We start from the raw sequence: 16870 nt of genomic DNA, 5'->3' as shown, positions 1-16870 counted from the left end.
ACCCAGAGAGCTTGGAAGGCTGGACTCTATTTAGAGTCCTTGCCTACAAAATCTCTCTCTCCCCCCCAACTTAATTTTGTCTCGATCCTTCCCTCTCTCACTTCTGTATATTCCCCAACTCTCATGACGTGACCAAATACAAAATCAAGACACTGGGGCACATAGTTGGGGACTGCCACCTGCTCCCCTTTGATGCTTCCTCTTGTTAATTGAATGTACCTACTTATATTACTTTCAATATCTCCAGGTTTCTCATGCATTCAGTATCCAATTTCCAATTTTCAAACATTCCAGGTTTTACTTACTTGGAACTTGAATCCCTGCTCTGAGTCCCAGAAATACAAAAACCCACCTCGATGGTGTATTAACACCTCATTATGACCACCATTTCTGAGTCATCTGCTTTGTAAGTAACCTGGCAGCAGGATGTTCCTGACCCAGATGAAGAGGATTGGTCAGACTTACCTTTCAAACACCTGGTGTTTGCCAGAGATAAAGTCATTCAGATTAAAATCCTCCACTGTGCCTACTTTACCCCTTGCAGGGTCCACAAGATAAACCACGGAATCTCCCCAGCCTGTTGGTGATGTAGTCACCTAGCTGGAGATTTTTTTCATGTGTTTTAGGCCTGGCCAGCAATTAACCCTTACTGAAATAATGTTATCAAGGTCAATAATCATGCCAGGGCCCCGCTTTTTATTACCCCAATGCCTAGACTCTGCCTGTTGAATCTGGTGGAAGACTTGGTTACTCTTGTGGCAGATAGAACTCTCCTTTTTTATTGTTCTATACTAGAAAATCTATCGTTAAGTACTGTAAGAAATACTCTCCTCCCACTCTCCAGTTTTGGAAACAGCTGGTAAACTTTAACTTACCTTTTCTATACCAAGATATATACCATAACCGTGGCTGCCCCAAAAAAATTTTTTAATCGCTTCAGCACTGCAAGATTTGGCTGCTCAATGACCAGGCCATTTTTTCAGATACGGCACTGCATCGCTTTAACTGACAATTGCACGGCCGTGCGATGTTGTACCCAGCAAATTAATATCCTTTTTTTCCCACAAATAGAGCTTTCTTTTGTTGGTATTTGATCATATCTGCGGTTTTTATTTTTTGCGCTACAAACAAAAAAAGAGTCACAATTTTGAAAAAAAAACACAATATTTTGTACTTTTTGCTATAATAAATATCCCCAATTTAAAAAAAAAGATACTTTTTTCCTCAGTTTAGGCCGATATTTATTCTTCTACATATTTTTGGTAATAAAAATCGCAATAAGCATATTTTGATTGGTTTGTGCAAAAAGTTATTTTTATTACCAGTAATGGTGGTGATTGGCGATTTATATTGGGACTTTTTTTTTTAGGACCATTGGCATTTATACAGTGATCAGTGCTATAAAATGCACCGATTACTGTGTAAATGTCACTGGCAGGGAAGGGGTTAACACTAGGGGGCGATCAAGAAGTTAACTGTGTTCCCTAGGGAGTGATTCTAACTGTGGGGGGGAGGGGACTGGCTGGGTGAGAAGAGCGATCGTTGTTCATACTTAGTATGAACAACAGGCCGCTGTCCTCACCCCTGACAGCACGGAGATCTGTCTGTTTACATTGACAGATCTCCGTTCCCTCTCTCTGTGGAGCGATTGCGGGTGCTCGGGCACCACAGGCGCGTACGCACCCCCTAGTGGCCAGTTATATCGGTTCACCTAGGGGAGCCAACCTGCCACAGTGCAACTGGGCGTCTGATCGGGAAGGGTTAAAGTCTGGTCACATTGGTTAGATGATCATGGACACAGACAAACAAACAGCTATTTCTTCAGAATAACAAAAGGCCTTGGTGACTGGTACGAGTGGACCAAAGAAGGAGGAAGCAACGAAAACATATAGAACCTAAGCGCTTATTGACCTTCTTATACCACAAGGGGTCACATCAAATCTGGTGAGTGGCGTTCACTAAGTGTGGAAGTTTGACCCGTCACAGGCATTGGTATGTATGAAGAAGTGAAAAACAGCAGCTGTGAAAGCACTGTATTTTCAGTGGATGCACGTTATTTTCAGAGGATGCATTAACAAAAATCTAAAAGTGTATTATGCACTATGCACATGGACCATGAATGCCCTTTAGAGGATTGAGATAGAGACAGTTATTAATGAACTGGTTTACTACAATTTGATACATGTGCACTGAATTTTGATATACACGCACTTTATTTAGGTTTTAGCACAATCATTTCAATATCTTGGTATTGTATAAATATTTCTAGCACTTTTTAGGTTGGTGGATGGCTATTATTGTAATTTTTGTAACATTGCACTTGATTGATTTATTGCACAATTTGTGATATTGTTAGTATTTTACAGTGCAGCACAATGCTTTAACAATGTAAAAGGTCTGTGACCCTCCCATGGCAGTCACACTGGCCAGGGCCCACTGTCAGTACGTTACTTTTGTACTTTCTAGATCCACAATGTCCATTCAAAAAACAGCCCTGGTTTCTTTATCTTGCCTTGCGAAAGAAATTGAGACACAGCAACTCCCAGGGCCATGTTATTTGTTTGATTGGATTCAGGCACTGTTCAGCTGACAATTTTTTGCCCCACACTTTTGCTTTTCAGTTTTATAGATGTCAGGTGGAAGAATACCGACAGGGCCCCCCTTGGCTCAAATTCTGACCAGTTTTCAGTAACCAACCAAAATTTACTCTGTGTATGGCCAGCTTTACTCTTCTGCACTAACTCTTATCTAGAGATCAAATGTACTGTTTTCTGGTTTAGCTGTTCTGCAGAGTTTCAAACAGAGGGACTATTGTCAGTTGGAAAACTATTGACTGTAGAACCTTTCCTGAGGGAAATAAGGAAGCTGCTATTCCCAATCTCCTTCTGAAAATGCTGGTTACCTGGCTATTAGGCTGGCCAAATTAGATTTCTGACCTTAAACAAGTGTGCAAATCTGTAAAATCACAAAGGAATGAGAAATCGTATGGATGTAAGTGTCTGGGTAATAGTACCTAGAAGTATGGGTTTCAGCCACTAGCACCTCTAAGGTGTTTGCATGCCAACATATACATTTATAAAACAGTACACCATTTTTACATGAGCACATGTTATTATTAATTACATTTGTTAATGTAGCTATTTGGCATCATTTTGATTCCTATAACATGTCCAGGTTTGATAAATACTATATATTTACCATACATTTGAAGCAAATGTATCTTTTCAAGTCTTCATTCTGTCCACTTGTAGTCTGAGCCTACTCAGGATTCTTGGGATAAGATATCTAAAGTGGATCTCTCCCTTCCTGTCCAAGGTACAACTGTCATTAAATGAGTTGAAAGAAACAGGTAAACAAACATCACTAAAAGTTTGACACAGGTCCTAACTCTTCCTTATATGTAAAAATTAAAGCTTTTCTGAGAATCTGCTCAGATTCCTTCTTACTGCCTACCCTGGAATGGACAGTATGGACACGGAAAAAATGCTTTAGAGTTCCATCTTAATTAAAAAAAGATTTTTGTAGCAAGAATGTATGCAGTAAAAATATTGAGCACAATACTTTTTTTGAGTAGAGGCTTTTTCGGATTGTAAAATTTGGTTGTGGTGTACACTTCTGACCTCACTATATGGCCTATTTAATAACTAGGAAGCTAATTTTACTTTTATATAACCCTCAATATGTTCTACCATTACCGTTACAAGAAAACCAACTCCCATGGGAAATAACGAAATTCACCTTGTAAAAGAATAGTTTATCTCTGTTCATCATACTGCTTCATAAAAATGGGTTTTTCATTGACCCATTTTGCTTTATTATAACAAAAATCCAGCGGCAGTATTTTGTCATAACCGAGTGATGTGTACGTTATTGTGGTGTCATTATAAACACTTCAGTTAGACAACACCTAATAATGCCACTGCAGTGGTATAGTAGAAAACCGTAAATCATATTTCACTGAAAATCATTTTTTAGCATTGACTAATGGAATAGTACCACTTCTATTTTTGTTGAAAGCTGCAGTGCTTACTGTTCATTTTATTTTATTTTATTGTTTTATATATTCATATACATTTATGTAAATATGTTCATTTATATTAATAATTCATTACATAAGTTTGACTGGATGTAATTCTTAAGGGATTTACAAGACAACATGGGACTGTATAAGACTTGTAAATACATGCATGCATGAAACTTGTTAAATTGCACAGATCTGAATGACTTAAAAGTTGACAAATTTCCTGCCCAAGAAATTCAATTTGCAAAGAATGTCCTCCAATCACATTCAAGGGAAATAAAAAACAGTAATTTCCTTGAACATAATTGGATGATAGAAGTCAGCAGAGCTTTATCTCATTTCAGGGGAAATTTACTTTTAAAGTGAACAGCCTACTTGCCTTTAGTAAGTCAACACCTTTGTTTTACAAAGGCCATCAGCAAAGAGGTGATAAAAAGGCTGTGTCCAGGTAATAGTAGTAGAAGTATAAACATCTAGGTCCACTGCTTGGTGGTCATACAATTAACTAAATAGCTATGCAAGTCTCCATTGATGTGCATACGACTTATATCATTACTCATGTATGTTCGGCTGTGTCACCTTATAGCACTGGTTTACGGTACATAAAGGGCCTATTTAGTTCAGTGTTTACTATTATGTTTAGCTGTCATTGGCCGCAACTGATCACATGGTACAGATGGGCTGTACATGTGATCACTGATTGATCAATCACAGAGATCAACACAATAGTACACAACAAATGGAAGCCATTCATTGTTTACTATGATCACGTGATCTATTGTGATTGGTCACCGCGATCACATGTTACTGGCAGCAGGCTGGTACACTGAACTGTGTCCAGTGGACACAACGGGTGACAGATTGCACCTCAGTGTGAAGCGATCTGGAGAGGATGTGATATAATGTCCACCCGGATCTAGAGCGGTTCTGCCCAGTCATCATTTGAACATAGGGCAGGCAGGAACTGGTTATAGAAAATATTTTTTAGCAATTCACTCGTTTTTTTTTATTTTTAGTAATACAGGTAATGGCTTTTTTTTCCATTTTAAGCAGTCATTTGGGCTGTGAATTCTGAATCACAGGCTAGCTTCCACTCTTTTGGCAGTTATGAGTAGAACAGCTTGGGAGAGCCAGAAGATGTTTTTTTCTTTTTTACCTTTTATATTTATACTGACAGCCCCGTCATAAAAAGTGAGTCTGATGAAAGGTTCCCTTAGGCTTAAATGTATCAAATGTTTGGATATTATATGAGTAGATTTAGCAATAACTGGTAGCCTGCATATGTCATTATATAGACTTTATATTCTATTTATTCTTTACATTCCATCTTACAAGAGAAAAAAAGATAAGTTGCTATCATAAAATTATTGTGCCATCTTCTGAAAGTTGGGGCTTAGCACATAGTATTTATAATTCATTAAAATACGTTTTACAGATATTTCATGGTGATTTCTTCTCAAGAGAGGTATTGTAGAAGACAGCATCCCATCTGTATGAGTCCAGAGTGTTGCAGAGGAAGGAAGCTTTAAACCCTCTAGGGATATAGAGATCAGTATGGAAACATAAACCAGTTGTAAGGAAATGTGTTACTTTGGTCAGTTTTCATAAGCCATAAAACAGCATTGCATGTTTTTTCAAAGATGAAGTCTGCGGTGTTAATGGTGAAAATTCATAATAAATACATTTAAAATGGAAATATCAGAATGTCAGATGTGAATCTAAAATTATTGGGCCTAGACAAACCAAGAATAATTGTAATTGATAGAATAGCTTCATTTAATGCCAGAAGAGGAGTACTATGCTTGAAAAAAATTAAGAGTACATGTGAATCACTGAGGTAGACAGTGAAAATATTCAAGCTAGGTTAGTTTGGAATTTATCACAAAACAAGTGTTTTCAGTAAGCCAAAGAGCAATGTGTAAACTGTGCTGATGCAGATAATGAATATTTGTTGGGGAATACTGTAGTTTGCACATTGTCAATGCTAATTGCAAAGCCTTACTTAATAAGCCTGTAAGTATCATAGGTTTAGATCAGGGGTAGGCAACCTCGGCCCTCCAGCTGTGGTGAAACTACAAATCCCATCATGCCTCTGCCTTAGGAGTCATGCCTGTGATTGTCAGGGTCTTGCAATGTCTCATGGGACTTGTAGTTTCAAAACAGCTGGAGGGCTGAAGGTTGCCTACACCTGGTTTAGATGCTGGAATATACAAATTCTGACTAGTGTTGTAAATACAGTTTTACTAAAACTTTTAAACAAACTGCTAATGAAAAAATAGGAATCAAGCTGGAGTAAATTATTACTCAGATATGTATTTTTTTCACATTTAATCAGTTTTACTAAAATGTTAGTTTTCTTCCTGCTAATCCTTTAGTTTTTTTTTTTGTTTTTTAGTTTTTTATGGATGCTGAGGTTAGAACTGTAGATTGGTGAATCAGAAAGTTTTGAGGCTGTAAACTGGTCTATTCAGAACTATACAACTTACTGGAGTAAAATGTATGACTTCCAATTACAGGGGGTTTTAAATTTGTAGATGCACTTAAATGTGAATATCTTTTTGCTAAAGTCTACAAAATATGTTAACGTTTTCGATAAACATTTGTATAGAGTACTGTTTTTGGAAATTATATTCAATCTGAAATTTCACAGCATCCCTATCTGATGTGATAGACAAAACTAAAAAAAGTGTGGATTAAGCTTGAAGAGATTAAATCTGCCTAACTCGTTCAGATCTGTGGGTACAAAAGAGAGGTAGAGCTTTGCTGTTTTGCCCTTTACATAGTAATGGATTGATCACCCAGCAGACACTGGATCATAATTGAGCACCACATGTAAAAAGCGTGTGGCTCCTTTTCTTTCTGAAGTATTATATTTCTAAGTATATGACCAGTGTTTAACAGACTGCAGATCACCACCGGTAACACAGCACCACCTTAGACAATGCCACACACATCTCTATGATCCTTGCTTATAACACCATTTATTTGCTGTAACAGTCACAAATCCCACTACATCATCCTGTGCATCTATACATCTACCTTCCTAAGAATTTATATATGCAGTTTATAAGATTATGTTATTTAATTATATTTTTGTTCAAATTTTATTAATGAAGAACATTTATTTTCCTTTTTTCTCGTGTTTCAGGAAATTGTTGTAATCTTTTTTAAAGCCTCCTATGTATATTTTGACTTCCTTGTAAGATGATGGACAATGAGCTGACATAAGGAAGACAAATTAGGTGGCAAGACACTGGTGTGGATTGCTGCACTTTAATTAAGATAATCTGTGTTTGTACTGTGATAACATGTCTATATCAGAACCTTTTACCCTTAGTTTTGTCTTAAGAAAGAGGAAGCAGTTAAAGTAAGAATGCTGAATAGAGCATTCACCATGCAATGGTGGCAATGCATTGAATTGGTTTGTAAAAGTTTGTGATGTTTTAATAAGTACAATTTTCATTGAGAAATAAAGCACTACTAAGAATTAAAGACCTGCTTGCTTGCTTGCTTGCTCGTTTCTGTGCTTCAGATACAGAGATAAACTGTGTCTATCTCAAATCTTTCTGTGCATTTAAAAGAGACTAAGAAAATACAAGAGCAGGGGATGTGAATTCTGGGAAATGCCCATGTCTACTAATGCAATATTGTTGTCCTGGTTGCAGCCAATGAGAGATTTTATTTTGTTTCACACAAAAAAAATATTTTGTGCAACTTTTTTATTAATCACATCGCTAGGCTTGTGTAATGTCTGAGATGTGAAGAAAGGTCGACAGACGCTTATGGCAAACTTTGAAATATCCACACGTTACTGCTTATAAAGTGTAAACTATTGAAAATTAATTTCTGTCTGTTTGCTCTGGGTTACTGCACACTGCTGTATTTACATTTTATTGCAAAATGGGCCTATAAATACTGGGTGCAACAGGGAAGACTTTAATCACGTGACAGTACGAAGTCTAGAATCTACAAATTTTCCTCCTTTATCGTTGTGTACAGGAGAAGCCATACCAGTGTTCAGAATGTAATAAGGCCTTCAGTCAGAAACGTGGACTAGATGAACACATGAGGACGCACACCGGGGAAAAACCATTCCAGTGTGATGTAAGTTGAGTGGCACATTGCTTTTGTGTTATTGATCTATCCACAATATTTCTAGTTCACATGCTGAGAAGCATGTGAAAGTGTGTAATTATGACCGTGAACTCTGAAAAGGAGGAAGTTGTCCTAAAATGCTTTTACATTTGCAATAAGAAAGTGAAAAACGCCTCTTCTTGCTGTTCCCTCATATATACTGGCAGAGATCCCCTTCTACGAACTTTTTCTGTCAGCTGTTTCTTTAGTTTAACCTCCTCCCGCACGGCGCATCTTTACGCATCTGATCGACTGTGTCCAACCACAGCCGATCATATGTGAATACGGAAGTGGCATTTATCAGCTCTCCTCACCTCACACTGAGAATGTGAGAAGAGGAGAGCCGATTAGTGCCATTTCTTCACAGGGGAGACCTGTGAAGAAATGCTGATTTCAGGATGCTGGGTGGAAGGGTGGCAACACCAAATCTGATCATACACTGCTCAAATTTCAGCCACAAATGTAGCTGTGAGTAGCCCTATCAGCACCAATTTTCAGGCAAATAGCGATAGCACCAACTGCAGCCAGTGACTGCTAAATGCATTTGCTGTCAGGGAACATCCTTTCATCCACGCTGTTTAGCATGGAGGGAACAATAGTCTGAAATCAAAAGGTGTATGGCTAGCTATTTTTCTATTAATCTTATATGGAGCCGCAATCAACTTGTTTCTGTTTTAGCTGTCATACATTTTTTTACTTCAAAACAGCTGATTGGATAGAATTTCAAACAAGGGGATTATTGCCAGTCCACATGAATGCGGAATGAAAAACAACTTTAAAGAAAAGTAAAAATAAAATAAAACACATAATGCAAATACATTTTCAACTAGCTAGCTTGTAAGTTTGCTGGGAAATTTTTGTATTGTGTTTGTTTTTTGAAAAGCCCTTTCCATGTGCACCTAACCTTATAAAAAGCTTGTAATAAATTGATTGGATGGGTTGCCATTTTTGTTCAACTTGCTGAATTTGGCACAGGGATACACAGAAGGTTTTCAGCAGCCATTGTGCTAGGCCTCTGGTCTGTCCCTATGTCTTTATGGAGAAATGGGCTACCTCCAGGCATACTTGCTCTCACTGTATTCTTTGCTATATATTATATGTTCCAAGTTCCAAAACTTATTGGAGCAGTTGCCATTTTTGTCTAGTTTAAAGTAAAGCTGTCAGAAAGCTGCACACTGGAGATGCTTTCCTGAGGGAAATAAGGAGGCTGTTATTGTTGGCCAACTGGTCTCCAAGATTTCTGAGTCATTGATCTAAAACAAGTATGCAAATCTGGAAAGTCACAGAGAAATGAAAAAACTCCCTATCTGCATACTTATTTGGGGTTACTGACTTAATAGGGTTTACTAAAGAAGTAGAAAATGTTCACTTAGTAAAGTGAATGTTCACTTACCTACTGAATGCAGTAACGCTATGTTGGTTTTAAATTTCACATTCATGTGCAGAGGATGAAAAAATTTGACTTTTCTGACAAAAGATAACAGCAGGTACCTTCAGGTGTTTTTCTTAAATTTAAAAATGATCCCTGTCATACAACCAAATGTATTAATCGTATGTCAAGGGACACAGCATGAGTAATTCAGGATCACCAGGTTTTGCTACCACCTACAGGAAAAATGACACTGGCAACAAAAAAAATGTTGAATAGGCAGTATTGCCCCTCCCACTCCCACCATGCAAACTACAATAGGAAAATATCACCTTTGCAGGAAGTTCATGTTAGTGTTCTAGGAGATCTAACATCTTCTCTTCTCAGACGGAAGCATACCCTTTTTTACTAGACTTTTTCTCTATTTTTATCAATATTTTTTTTTCTTCAATCAAGTTTTCTCCAATACTGTAGAGCCAAGAGTGCTAATGTTGGTGTTTTATGGATGAGCCAGTACTTGGTGTCACCTTAGAGGCCATATCTGGAGCCTATTGTGTGGAAGACAGCCAGTGGTGTGACATGTGACCTTGCACACTTCCTCAATACTGAGTGTATTGAATAAGTTAGCTGTAGACACATTACAGGTCCAGGGCTGTGATGTTTGCAATTCCATCTGCTGGAATACTGTCCTTGAAGATTCCTTAGGGAGTATGCCCACTGAACAGGTGTAGACTGTCTGGTATGTGCTTGCTACTTTTCACTACTGTGCCATCTGTCTACCTCAGGGGCGATCTAGACTATTGCTGCAATAAGTTAGAGTAGTCCTCTGCCCTTTACTATGAAGCATGTGCGTTCCCCTTCAGGGTTGACAGAGCATGGTGAGCTGTGACACGTTCATTAACTACAGGCCACAACACCTCTGTAAAATATGTTGTTTAACCTATCAGCAGTGCGGTGACATTTTTTATCGTCTTAAAGTATCTGCACCACTGGGGCCTGTGCATGTGCACAGACTGCCTATATGCAGTGCCAAAACTGTATGGCAAACACTCCTCCTTCCTCCTTCCTCATAAGGAGAACTAATGCCTTCTCAAAAGGCTTTGGTCCTGTCCTGGTCAAAGATGGCTTTATATCCCTCCCGTTCTGCAGTTCTTCCGTTAGTAACTCTTGCTGGTACTTGCTTACTGTTTGGGGCCTTTCTGCAGCCTACAGGGACTTGGTCACAGAGCCATTAGCCCTCCCTGCTCTGCAGTTGGTCTGTGAGTACCCCTACTTGGAATTTTCTCACTTCACATACTGACAGTATGACTGACTTGAGGACTAAGTGAAATGGTCCTGCAGACCTTTGCAGCTTGCAATCCAAGCTTTGGGGCAGCTAGCTTTCCCTTCTGCAAATGCTAGCACCACTAGCCCAGATTGCTGTCCCCTGTCTGACTGCCTGAACTCCCTACAGTCTTCATAGCTCCCCTCAGGAGTGCCCCCTTCCTCTTTATTATCCAATACGAACACTTTGTGGAACTGTCAAATATAATAGGCACAGTTCAGGTCATTGTAGCTGTCTCAGAATGCAAGGCTTAAAGCGTACTCATATGCATTTTACCACAGAGTCTGTGTCAGATTGCCTACAGCTGCAACCGCTTCTGCACATTCAGCTGAGAACGTGCCCTATCCCTTTTAGATGAGATGTACTTGAGGAAGTTCATTCAGATGACATAACTACTAAGCCTAAGGATACCATCTTGATCCTTATTGACACAGTGTCCATATGTCTAGAACTGAAGCAGTCTGTGTGTGAATTTTTTAACGTTGTCTTTCTGGACTCCTAAAAAGCCCCCAACCTGGTAAATCTTTTCCAGTGCACCCGCTACTGCAACTTGACTTGTTAGGTACATGGTCTGACCCAAGCACACTCTTACTCACACTCTTACTCTTCACAAGCATTCTCCCTAGCAGTACTCTATTGTGGATGAGTTCCTTAATAAGCCGGCTGTTTCGAATATGGGTCTGGCTATTTCCTGCCTTTAACAAAGTACCACCCACTGCTTTACAGAACATCCTAGTGTTTCATGATCCTGAGGATCAGAGACTAGAATGTGTTCTAAGGCCTTCTTCTTAATCATAGGCCCTGTCCTGCAACATGGCATTGCTTTCAGGACCATCTGACAAGTATCTTGGGTGTGTGGTTCAGGGATCTATCTAAATCTCACCGCACACATTACAATTATTGTTGTACAATCTCCCTTAAAGAGGAAGTAAACCCATCCATAAAACAGTTTCATTTCTGGCACGTGCCAGAAATGTAACACTCCCATTGGTTGTGCTCTCAACCAAACTTTCAAACGACCCAATGGCTGGCGTCATAACTGATCACATGTGCAGCATCATGACACTTGTAGATTAAATAGAGGCAAAAATGGCAGCTTCCTTGGCTAAAAACGATAGGGGGGGGTTACTTACACTTTAATTCTACCACAAACTATGTTATACAAGGGCCTGCCTGATTAGATACAGATTGATGATTGGATAGATAGATCATCCTGTCATCCTATCACATCGGTTTGGTAAATTTAAAGTTTAAAGTTAGTTGTACAGTGAGACTGTAACGTGTATTGTGACCTTTACGATCCTGGCTCATTGTTCATCCTCTTCATTGTTTAATTTTTATTCAGTTCATGCGCTCTAGGTTTTACCAGGTAGATGACCAGGCCTCTTCTGATGACAGCTTTGGATATAAGGTCCTTCAGGCAGTCTGGGAGCCACATCAGGCCCCCAGTGTTGACATGTTTTCGTTAGCCTGTTAGTCCTACAATTACTCATCCTGTGTGCCTTTATGTACCTATTTCTCCCACCCAAATATTCAAGAAGCCATTACTGAACAAGTTCTGAAATACTGTGTAGTGCTATGTTTTTAAAATCTTGATGCATACTTCTGGTCTACAAAGTCCCCTTTTGTACATGATGCATGTGATTTCAAACAATACTGTACCTTTCTCCTGCTACAGGCATTGAACCTGTGTTAAAAAAACATAATTTCACAGTTTTTTTTTTGCTTTATTAGGTTTGTGACCTGTCGTTCAGTCTCAAAAAAATGTTAATTCGACATAAATTGACTCACAACCCTAATCGTCCAATGGCAGAGTGCCAACTTTGCCACAAGAAGTTTACAAGAAATGACTACCTCAAGGTGCACATGGAGAATGTGCATGGAGAGACAGACAGCTGATTTTTAGTTTATAGTTTACAGCATTATTTATAAATATACATCAGTTAGATGGACATGACTTTTTAGGTACAATATTAAGGGATACATATGAAATTGAGTAAAATATTATGGCACTTTATAATCTATATAGGTAAGATTTTTTTCAGTGTTTCATGGTTACATGTGTTCTTCAAAATAAGGACCAATGTCAGATATTTGTCCTATGTTTACACTTTTCAGTATCTTAAAATGTAATTTGTCTGATAAACACTTTCATGATAATGCTTTTTTATCCAGATTTTATTTTTGATTGCTTTTTGCACTCTTTCTATTTTTTGTGTTTTATTGAGAATACTACATTATCATAAACTAAGTAAAAATGACATAGATTGGACATACAGCAGTACATCAATATTCAATTGGTTATGGTAAATTATGGGTATAATGTTAAGTATGTATATAACTGTGTTTGCTGTCTCAATGGCATTAGTTTAGACTTTATATCCAGTAATTATGTGTAAAATGTCTAATATCTTTGGGTACATATTAATAGAAACTTGGGAATTTCAACACAATTTGAATTCTTGTAATATCATGTTACTTATCTGCTGACAGGAAGATTCACAGCCTTCCTTTGACTTATATTAGTAAAGTGCAACTTTGCACTGTATTGTGCAAAAAAATGTCAACAATATAAAGGTGGATATCCCCTTTAAGGATCAAGGCAAGCAAGGACTGTTCACTTTTATCTTTAAGCCAAAACCTTTTTTTTTTTTTTATAGTGTTACATTTTATGAAGTGGAAAATTACATCAGTCCATCCTGTTCAACCCATGTGAGATTGTATTCTCTAACAATACCCATAGCCCTGTTTATTCTGATTCCTGACATCTAAAAGTTTTTTTTTAAGTTGTTGACACTCACAGCTAGTGCCCCTCCTGGAGGAGGGAGTTCCCATTTTTACTGCTCTAACAGTAAAGAACCATTTATCCACTCTAATCTTAAACCTGTTTTCTCCTAACCCCAAATCATGGCCATGTGTCCACTTCAGGGACCTTGGAGTAAACAATATATTACAATTATGGAGTCACCTTTGATATATTTGTACATTGTAATTATTTTGCCGCGTAAGTGCCTTTTACCATGGTGAATAACTGTAATTTATGTTTTTGTTTTTTACTCAGACTGTTTTTATTAATTTTTCAATAACAGATGAATATAAAAAGAAATGGAAATAAATGCAAAAACACCTTGCTGAATATCCATATGTATATTTCCTTATAATCTATGTAGTTGATCCTCATAGCTGAAGTCCCCCATCCCCCCTCTTAATTGCCCTTCACAAAATGCTTTTCAATTAAACAACGACTGATGACCAAAACTGAAGTGCATGTTCAGGATGAGGCAAAAACTGTTTTTGTAAATTATTGAATTATCTTTTGGAATGTATGCCTCTTTTAATGTAGGAGAATATTTTTCTATCTTAGTTAACTTTGGCTTGGAATTGCATGCTTTTGCTAAGCCTTTGATATACAATCACCCCCATATACTGTGCCTAGCAAAAGTATTCACCCCCCTTGGCTTCTTATTTTGTTACATTACAGCCTTTAGTTTAATGGTTGTTGTTTTTTTATCTGAATTACATGAGATGGATCAGAACACAATAGTCTAAGTTAGTGAATTCAAATTAGAAAAATAAAAAAATTGATAATTGGCATGTGCGTATGTATTCACTCCCTTTGTTATGAAGCCCATAAAAAGCTCTGGCACAAGCAATTACCTTCAGAATAACTGTCACATAATTAGTGAAATTATGTCCACCTGTGTGTAATCTAAGTGTCACATGATCTGTCATTACATATATATATACCTTTTTGAAAGGCCCCAGAGGCTGCAACACCTAAGCAAGAGGCACCACTTACCAAACACTGCCATGAAGACCAAGGAACTCTCCAAACAAGTAAGGGACAATGTTGTTGAGAAGTACAAGTCAGGGTTAGTTTATAAAAAAATATCCAAATCTTTGATGATGCCTAGGAGCACCATCAAATCTGTTATAACCAAATGGAAAGAACATGGCACAACAGCAAACCTGCCAAGAGATGACCGCAAACCAAAACTCATGGACCGGGCAAGGAGGGCATTAATCAGAGAGGCGGCACAGAGACCTAAGATAACTCAGAAGGAGCTGCAGTGTTCCACAGCAGAGACTGAAGTATCTGTACATAGGACAACAATAAGCCGTATGCTCCACAGAATTGGGCTTTATGGCAGAGTGGCCAGAAGAAAGCCATTATTTTCAGCAAAAAACAAAATGGCATGTTTTGAGTTTGCGAAAAGGCATGTGGGAGACTCCCAAAATGTATGGAGGAAGGTGCTCTGGTCTGATGAGACTAAAATTGAACTTTTTGGCCATTAAAGAAAACGCTATGTCTGGCACAAACCCATCAAATCACCCAAAGAACACCACCCCTGCAGTGAAACATGGTGGTGGCAGCATCATGCTGTGGGGATGTTTTTCAGCAGTCGGGACTGGGAAACTGGTCAGAGTTGAGAGAAAAATGGATGGTGCAAAATACAGGGCTATTCTTGAGAAAACCTGTACCACTCTGTAGAGGTGCAATGGATCAAAGAACTCATGGATCGGATCGTTCCTCGGATCAGAGTCATGGATCTGATCATTTTTCGGATCAGCAGAAAAAAAATGACATCTTGTTACACCCAAATCTTGTTTTAGATTTCACAGTTATTTTCAACACAAAACTGAGCTTACCGTATATGCTTCAATACAGTATTTGTAAATCTGACAGACTGTTTAGATGTTAAATTTTAAAAGCAGTAGAAAACCTGCTGACCTTACATGGTTGCTAATGTGACAGAACACCTCTGCTTTTCACATTTAACTACTCTGTTTGTGATTTGAGGCTAGGACGGAGGTTCACCTTCCAACAGGACAATGACCCCAAACACATTGCTAAAGCAAGACTTGAGTGGTTTAAGAGGAAACATGTAATTGTGTTGGAATGGCCTAGTCAAAGCCCAGACCTCAATCCAATAGAAAATATGTGGTCAGACGCTGTTCACAAGCGCAAACCATCCAACTTGAAGGAGCTGGAGCAGTTTTGCAAGGAGGAATGGGCAAAAATCCCAGTGGTAAAATGTGGCAAGCTCACAGAGACTTGTTCAAAGCGACTTGGAGCTCCGATAGCTGCAAAAGGTGTCTCTACAACGTATTGAGAGGGGTGAATAGTTATGCACATTGACTTTTTCTGTTATTTTTTGTCATTTGCTTCACAATAAAAAAAATAAAACATCTTCAAAGTTGTGGGCATGTTCTGTAAATGAAATGATGCAAATCCTCAAACAATCCATGTTAATTCCAGGTTGTGAGGCAACTAAACACGAAAAATGGCAAGGGGGTGAATACTTTTGCAAAGCACTGTACTTTTCAATCACTAATCCCTAATGTGAATTTTACATGTATAGTTTTTGTACTGAAGTGTATAACTTTACATTCCTTAATATTGCACCTCATCTGCCTTGTAGCTGCCCAACTCCTGTTTTATCAAGATCATTGAGTACATGTGGTGCCAAATTTACTTTCCTGCATAATCTGGTATCATCAATAAATAATGAAATTGAGCTCTTAACGTGGTTCTAAAGGCAAAATGTTTTTTTAACCTTTAAGGAGTTGTAAAGTCTCAAGGTTTTTCACCTTAATGCATTCTATGCATTAAAGTGAAAAACCTTTTTGAAGTGCAGCTGCCCCCCAGAGCCCCCTCTTTTACTTACCCGAACCCGATGTTTCCAGCGACGAGAACAAGCCTTGCCGCTGTCTTGGGTCCTCATTGGATAGATTGATAGCAGCAGGAGCCATTGGCTCCTGTTGCTGTCAATCAACTCCAGTGACAAGGAAGCCAGTCTGTGTCAATGGATGCAGCAGCAGGACTTGGGAGCACGCCCACACCAGTGCCCCATGGAAAAAAGCTCTTGGTGGGGGCACTGGATGGGGAGGAAGATCCAAGAGTACCTCCGGGGGACCCCAGAAGTGGAGGATTGGGCACGCTCTGTGCAAAACCCTTGCACAGAAGAGGTAAATATAACATGTTTGTCTTTTTGTTTTTTTAAACTAACCTTTAAGACCC

The 16870-nt window shown here is 38.5% G+C and overlaps 1 protein-coding gene across 1 annotated transcript in view; it reads left to right on the top strand.

Moving 5' to 3' along the window:
* PRDM5 (PR/SET domain 5) overlaps positions 1–16640 on the top strand; it is a 292222-nt gene extending 275582 nt beyond the window's left edge. The window contains exons 15-16 of the mRNA XM_077476830.1: positions 8021–8125; positions 12583–16640. Of these exons, the coding sequence (XP_077332956.1) occupies positions 8021–8125; positions 12583–12747 (270 nt within the window). The 3' untranslated portion in view covers positions 12748–16640. The remainder of the gene's footprint in view (positions 1–8020; positions 8126–12582) is intronic.
* Positions 16641–16870: the final 230 nt, after the last annotated feature.

Source organism: Lithobates pipiens, unplaced genomic scaffold, assembly GCF_037356315.1.
Source record: "Lithobates pipiens isolate NorthernLeopardFrog02 unplaced genomic scaffold, aLitPip1_a1.2 Scaffold_13, whole genome shotgun sequence".
In the NCBI taxonomy this organism is placed as follows: Eukaryota; Metazoa; Chordata; class Amphibia; order Anura; family Ranidae; genus Lithobates; species Lithobates pipiens.
The sequence above is the reverse complement of the archived record's forward strand: the minus strand, read 5'-3'. Positions and strand labels throughout refer to the sequence as shown.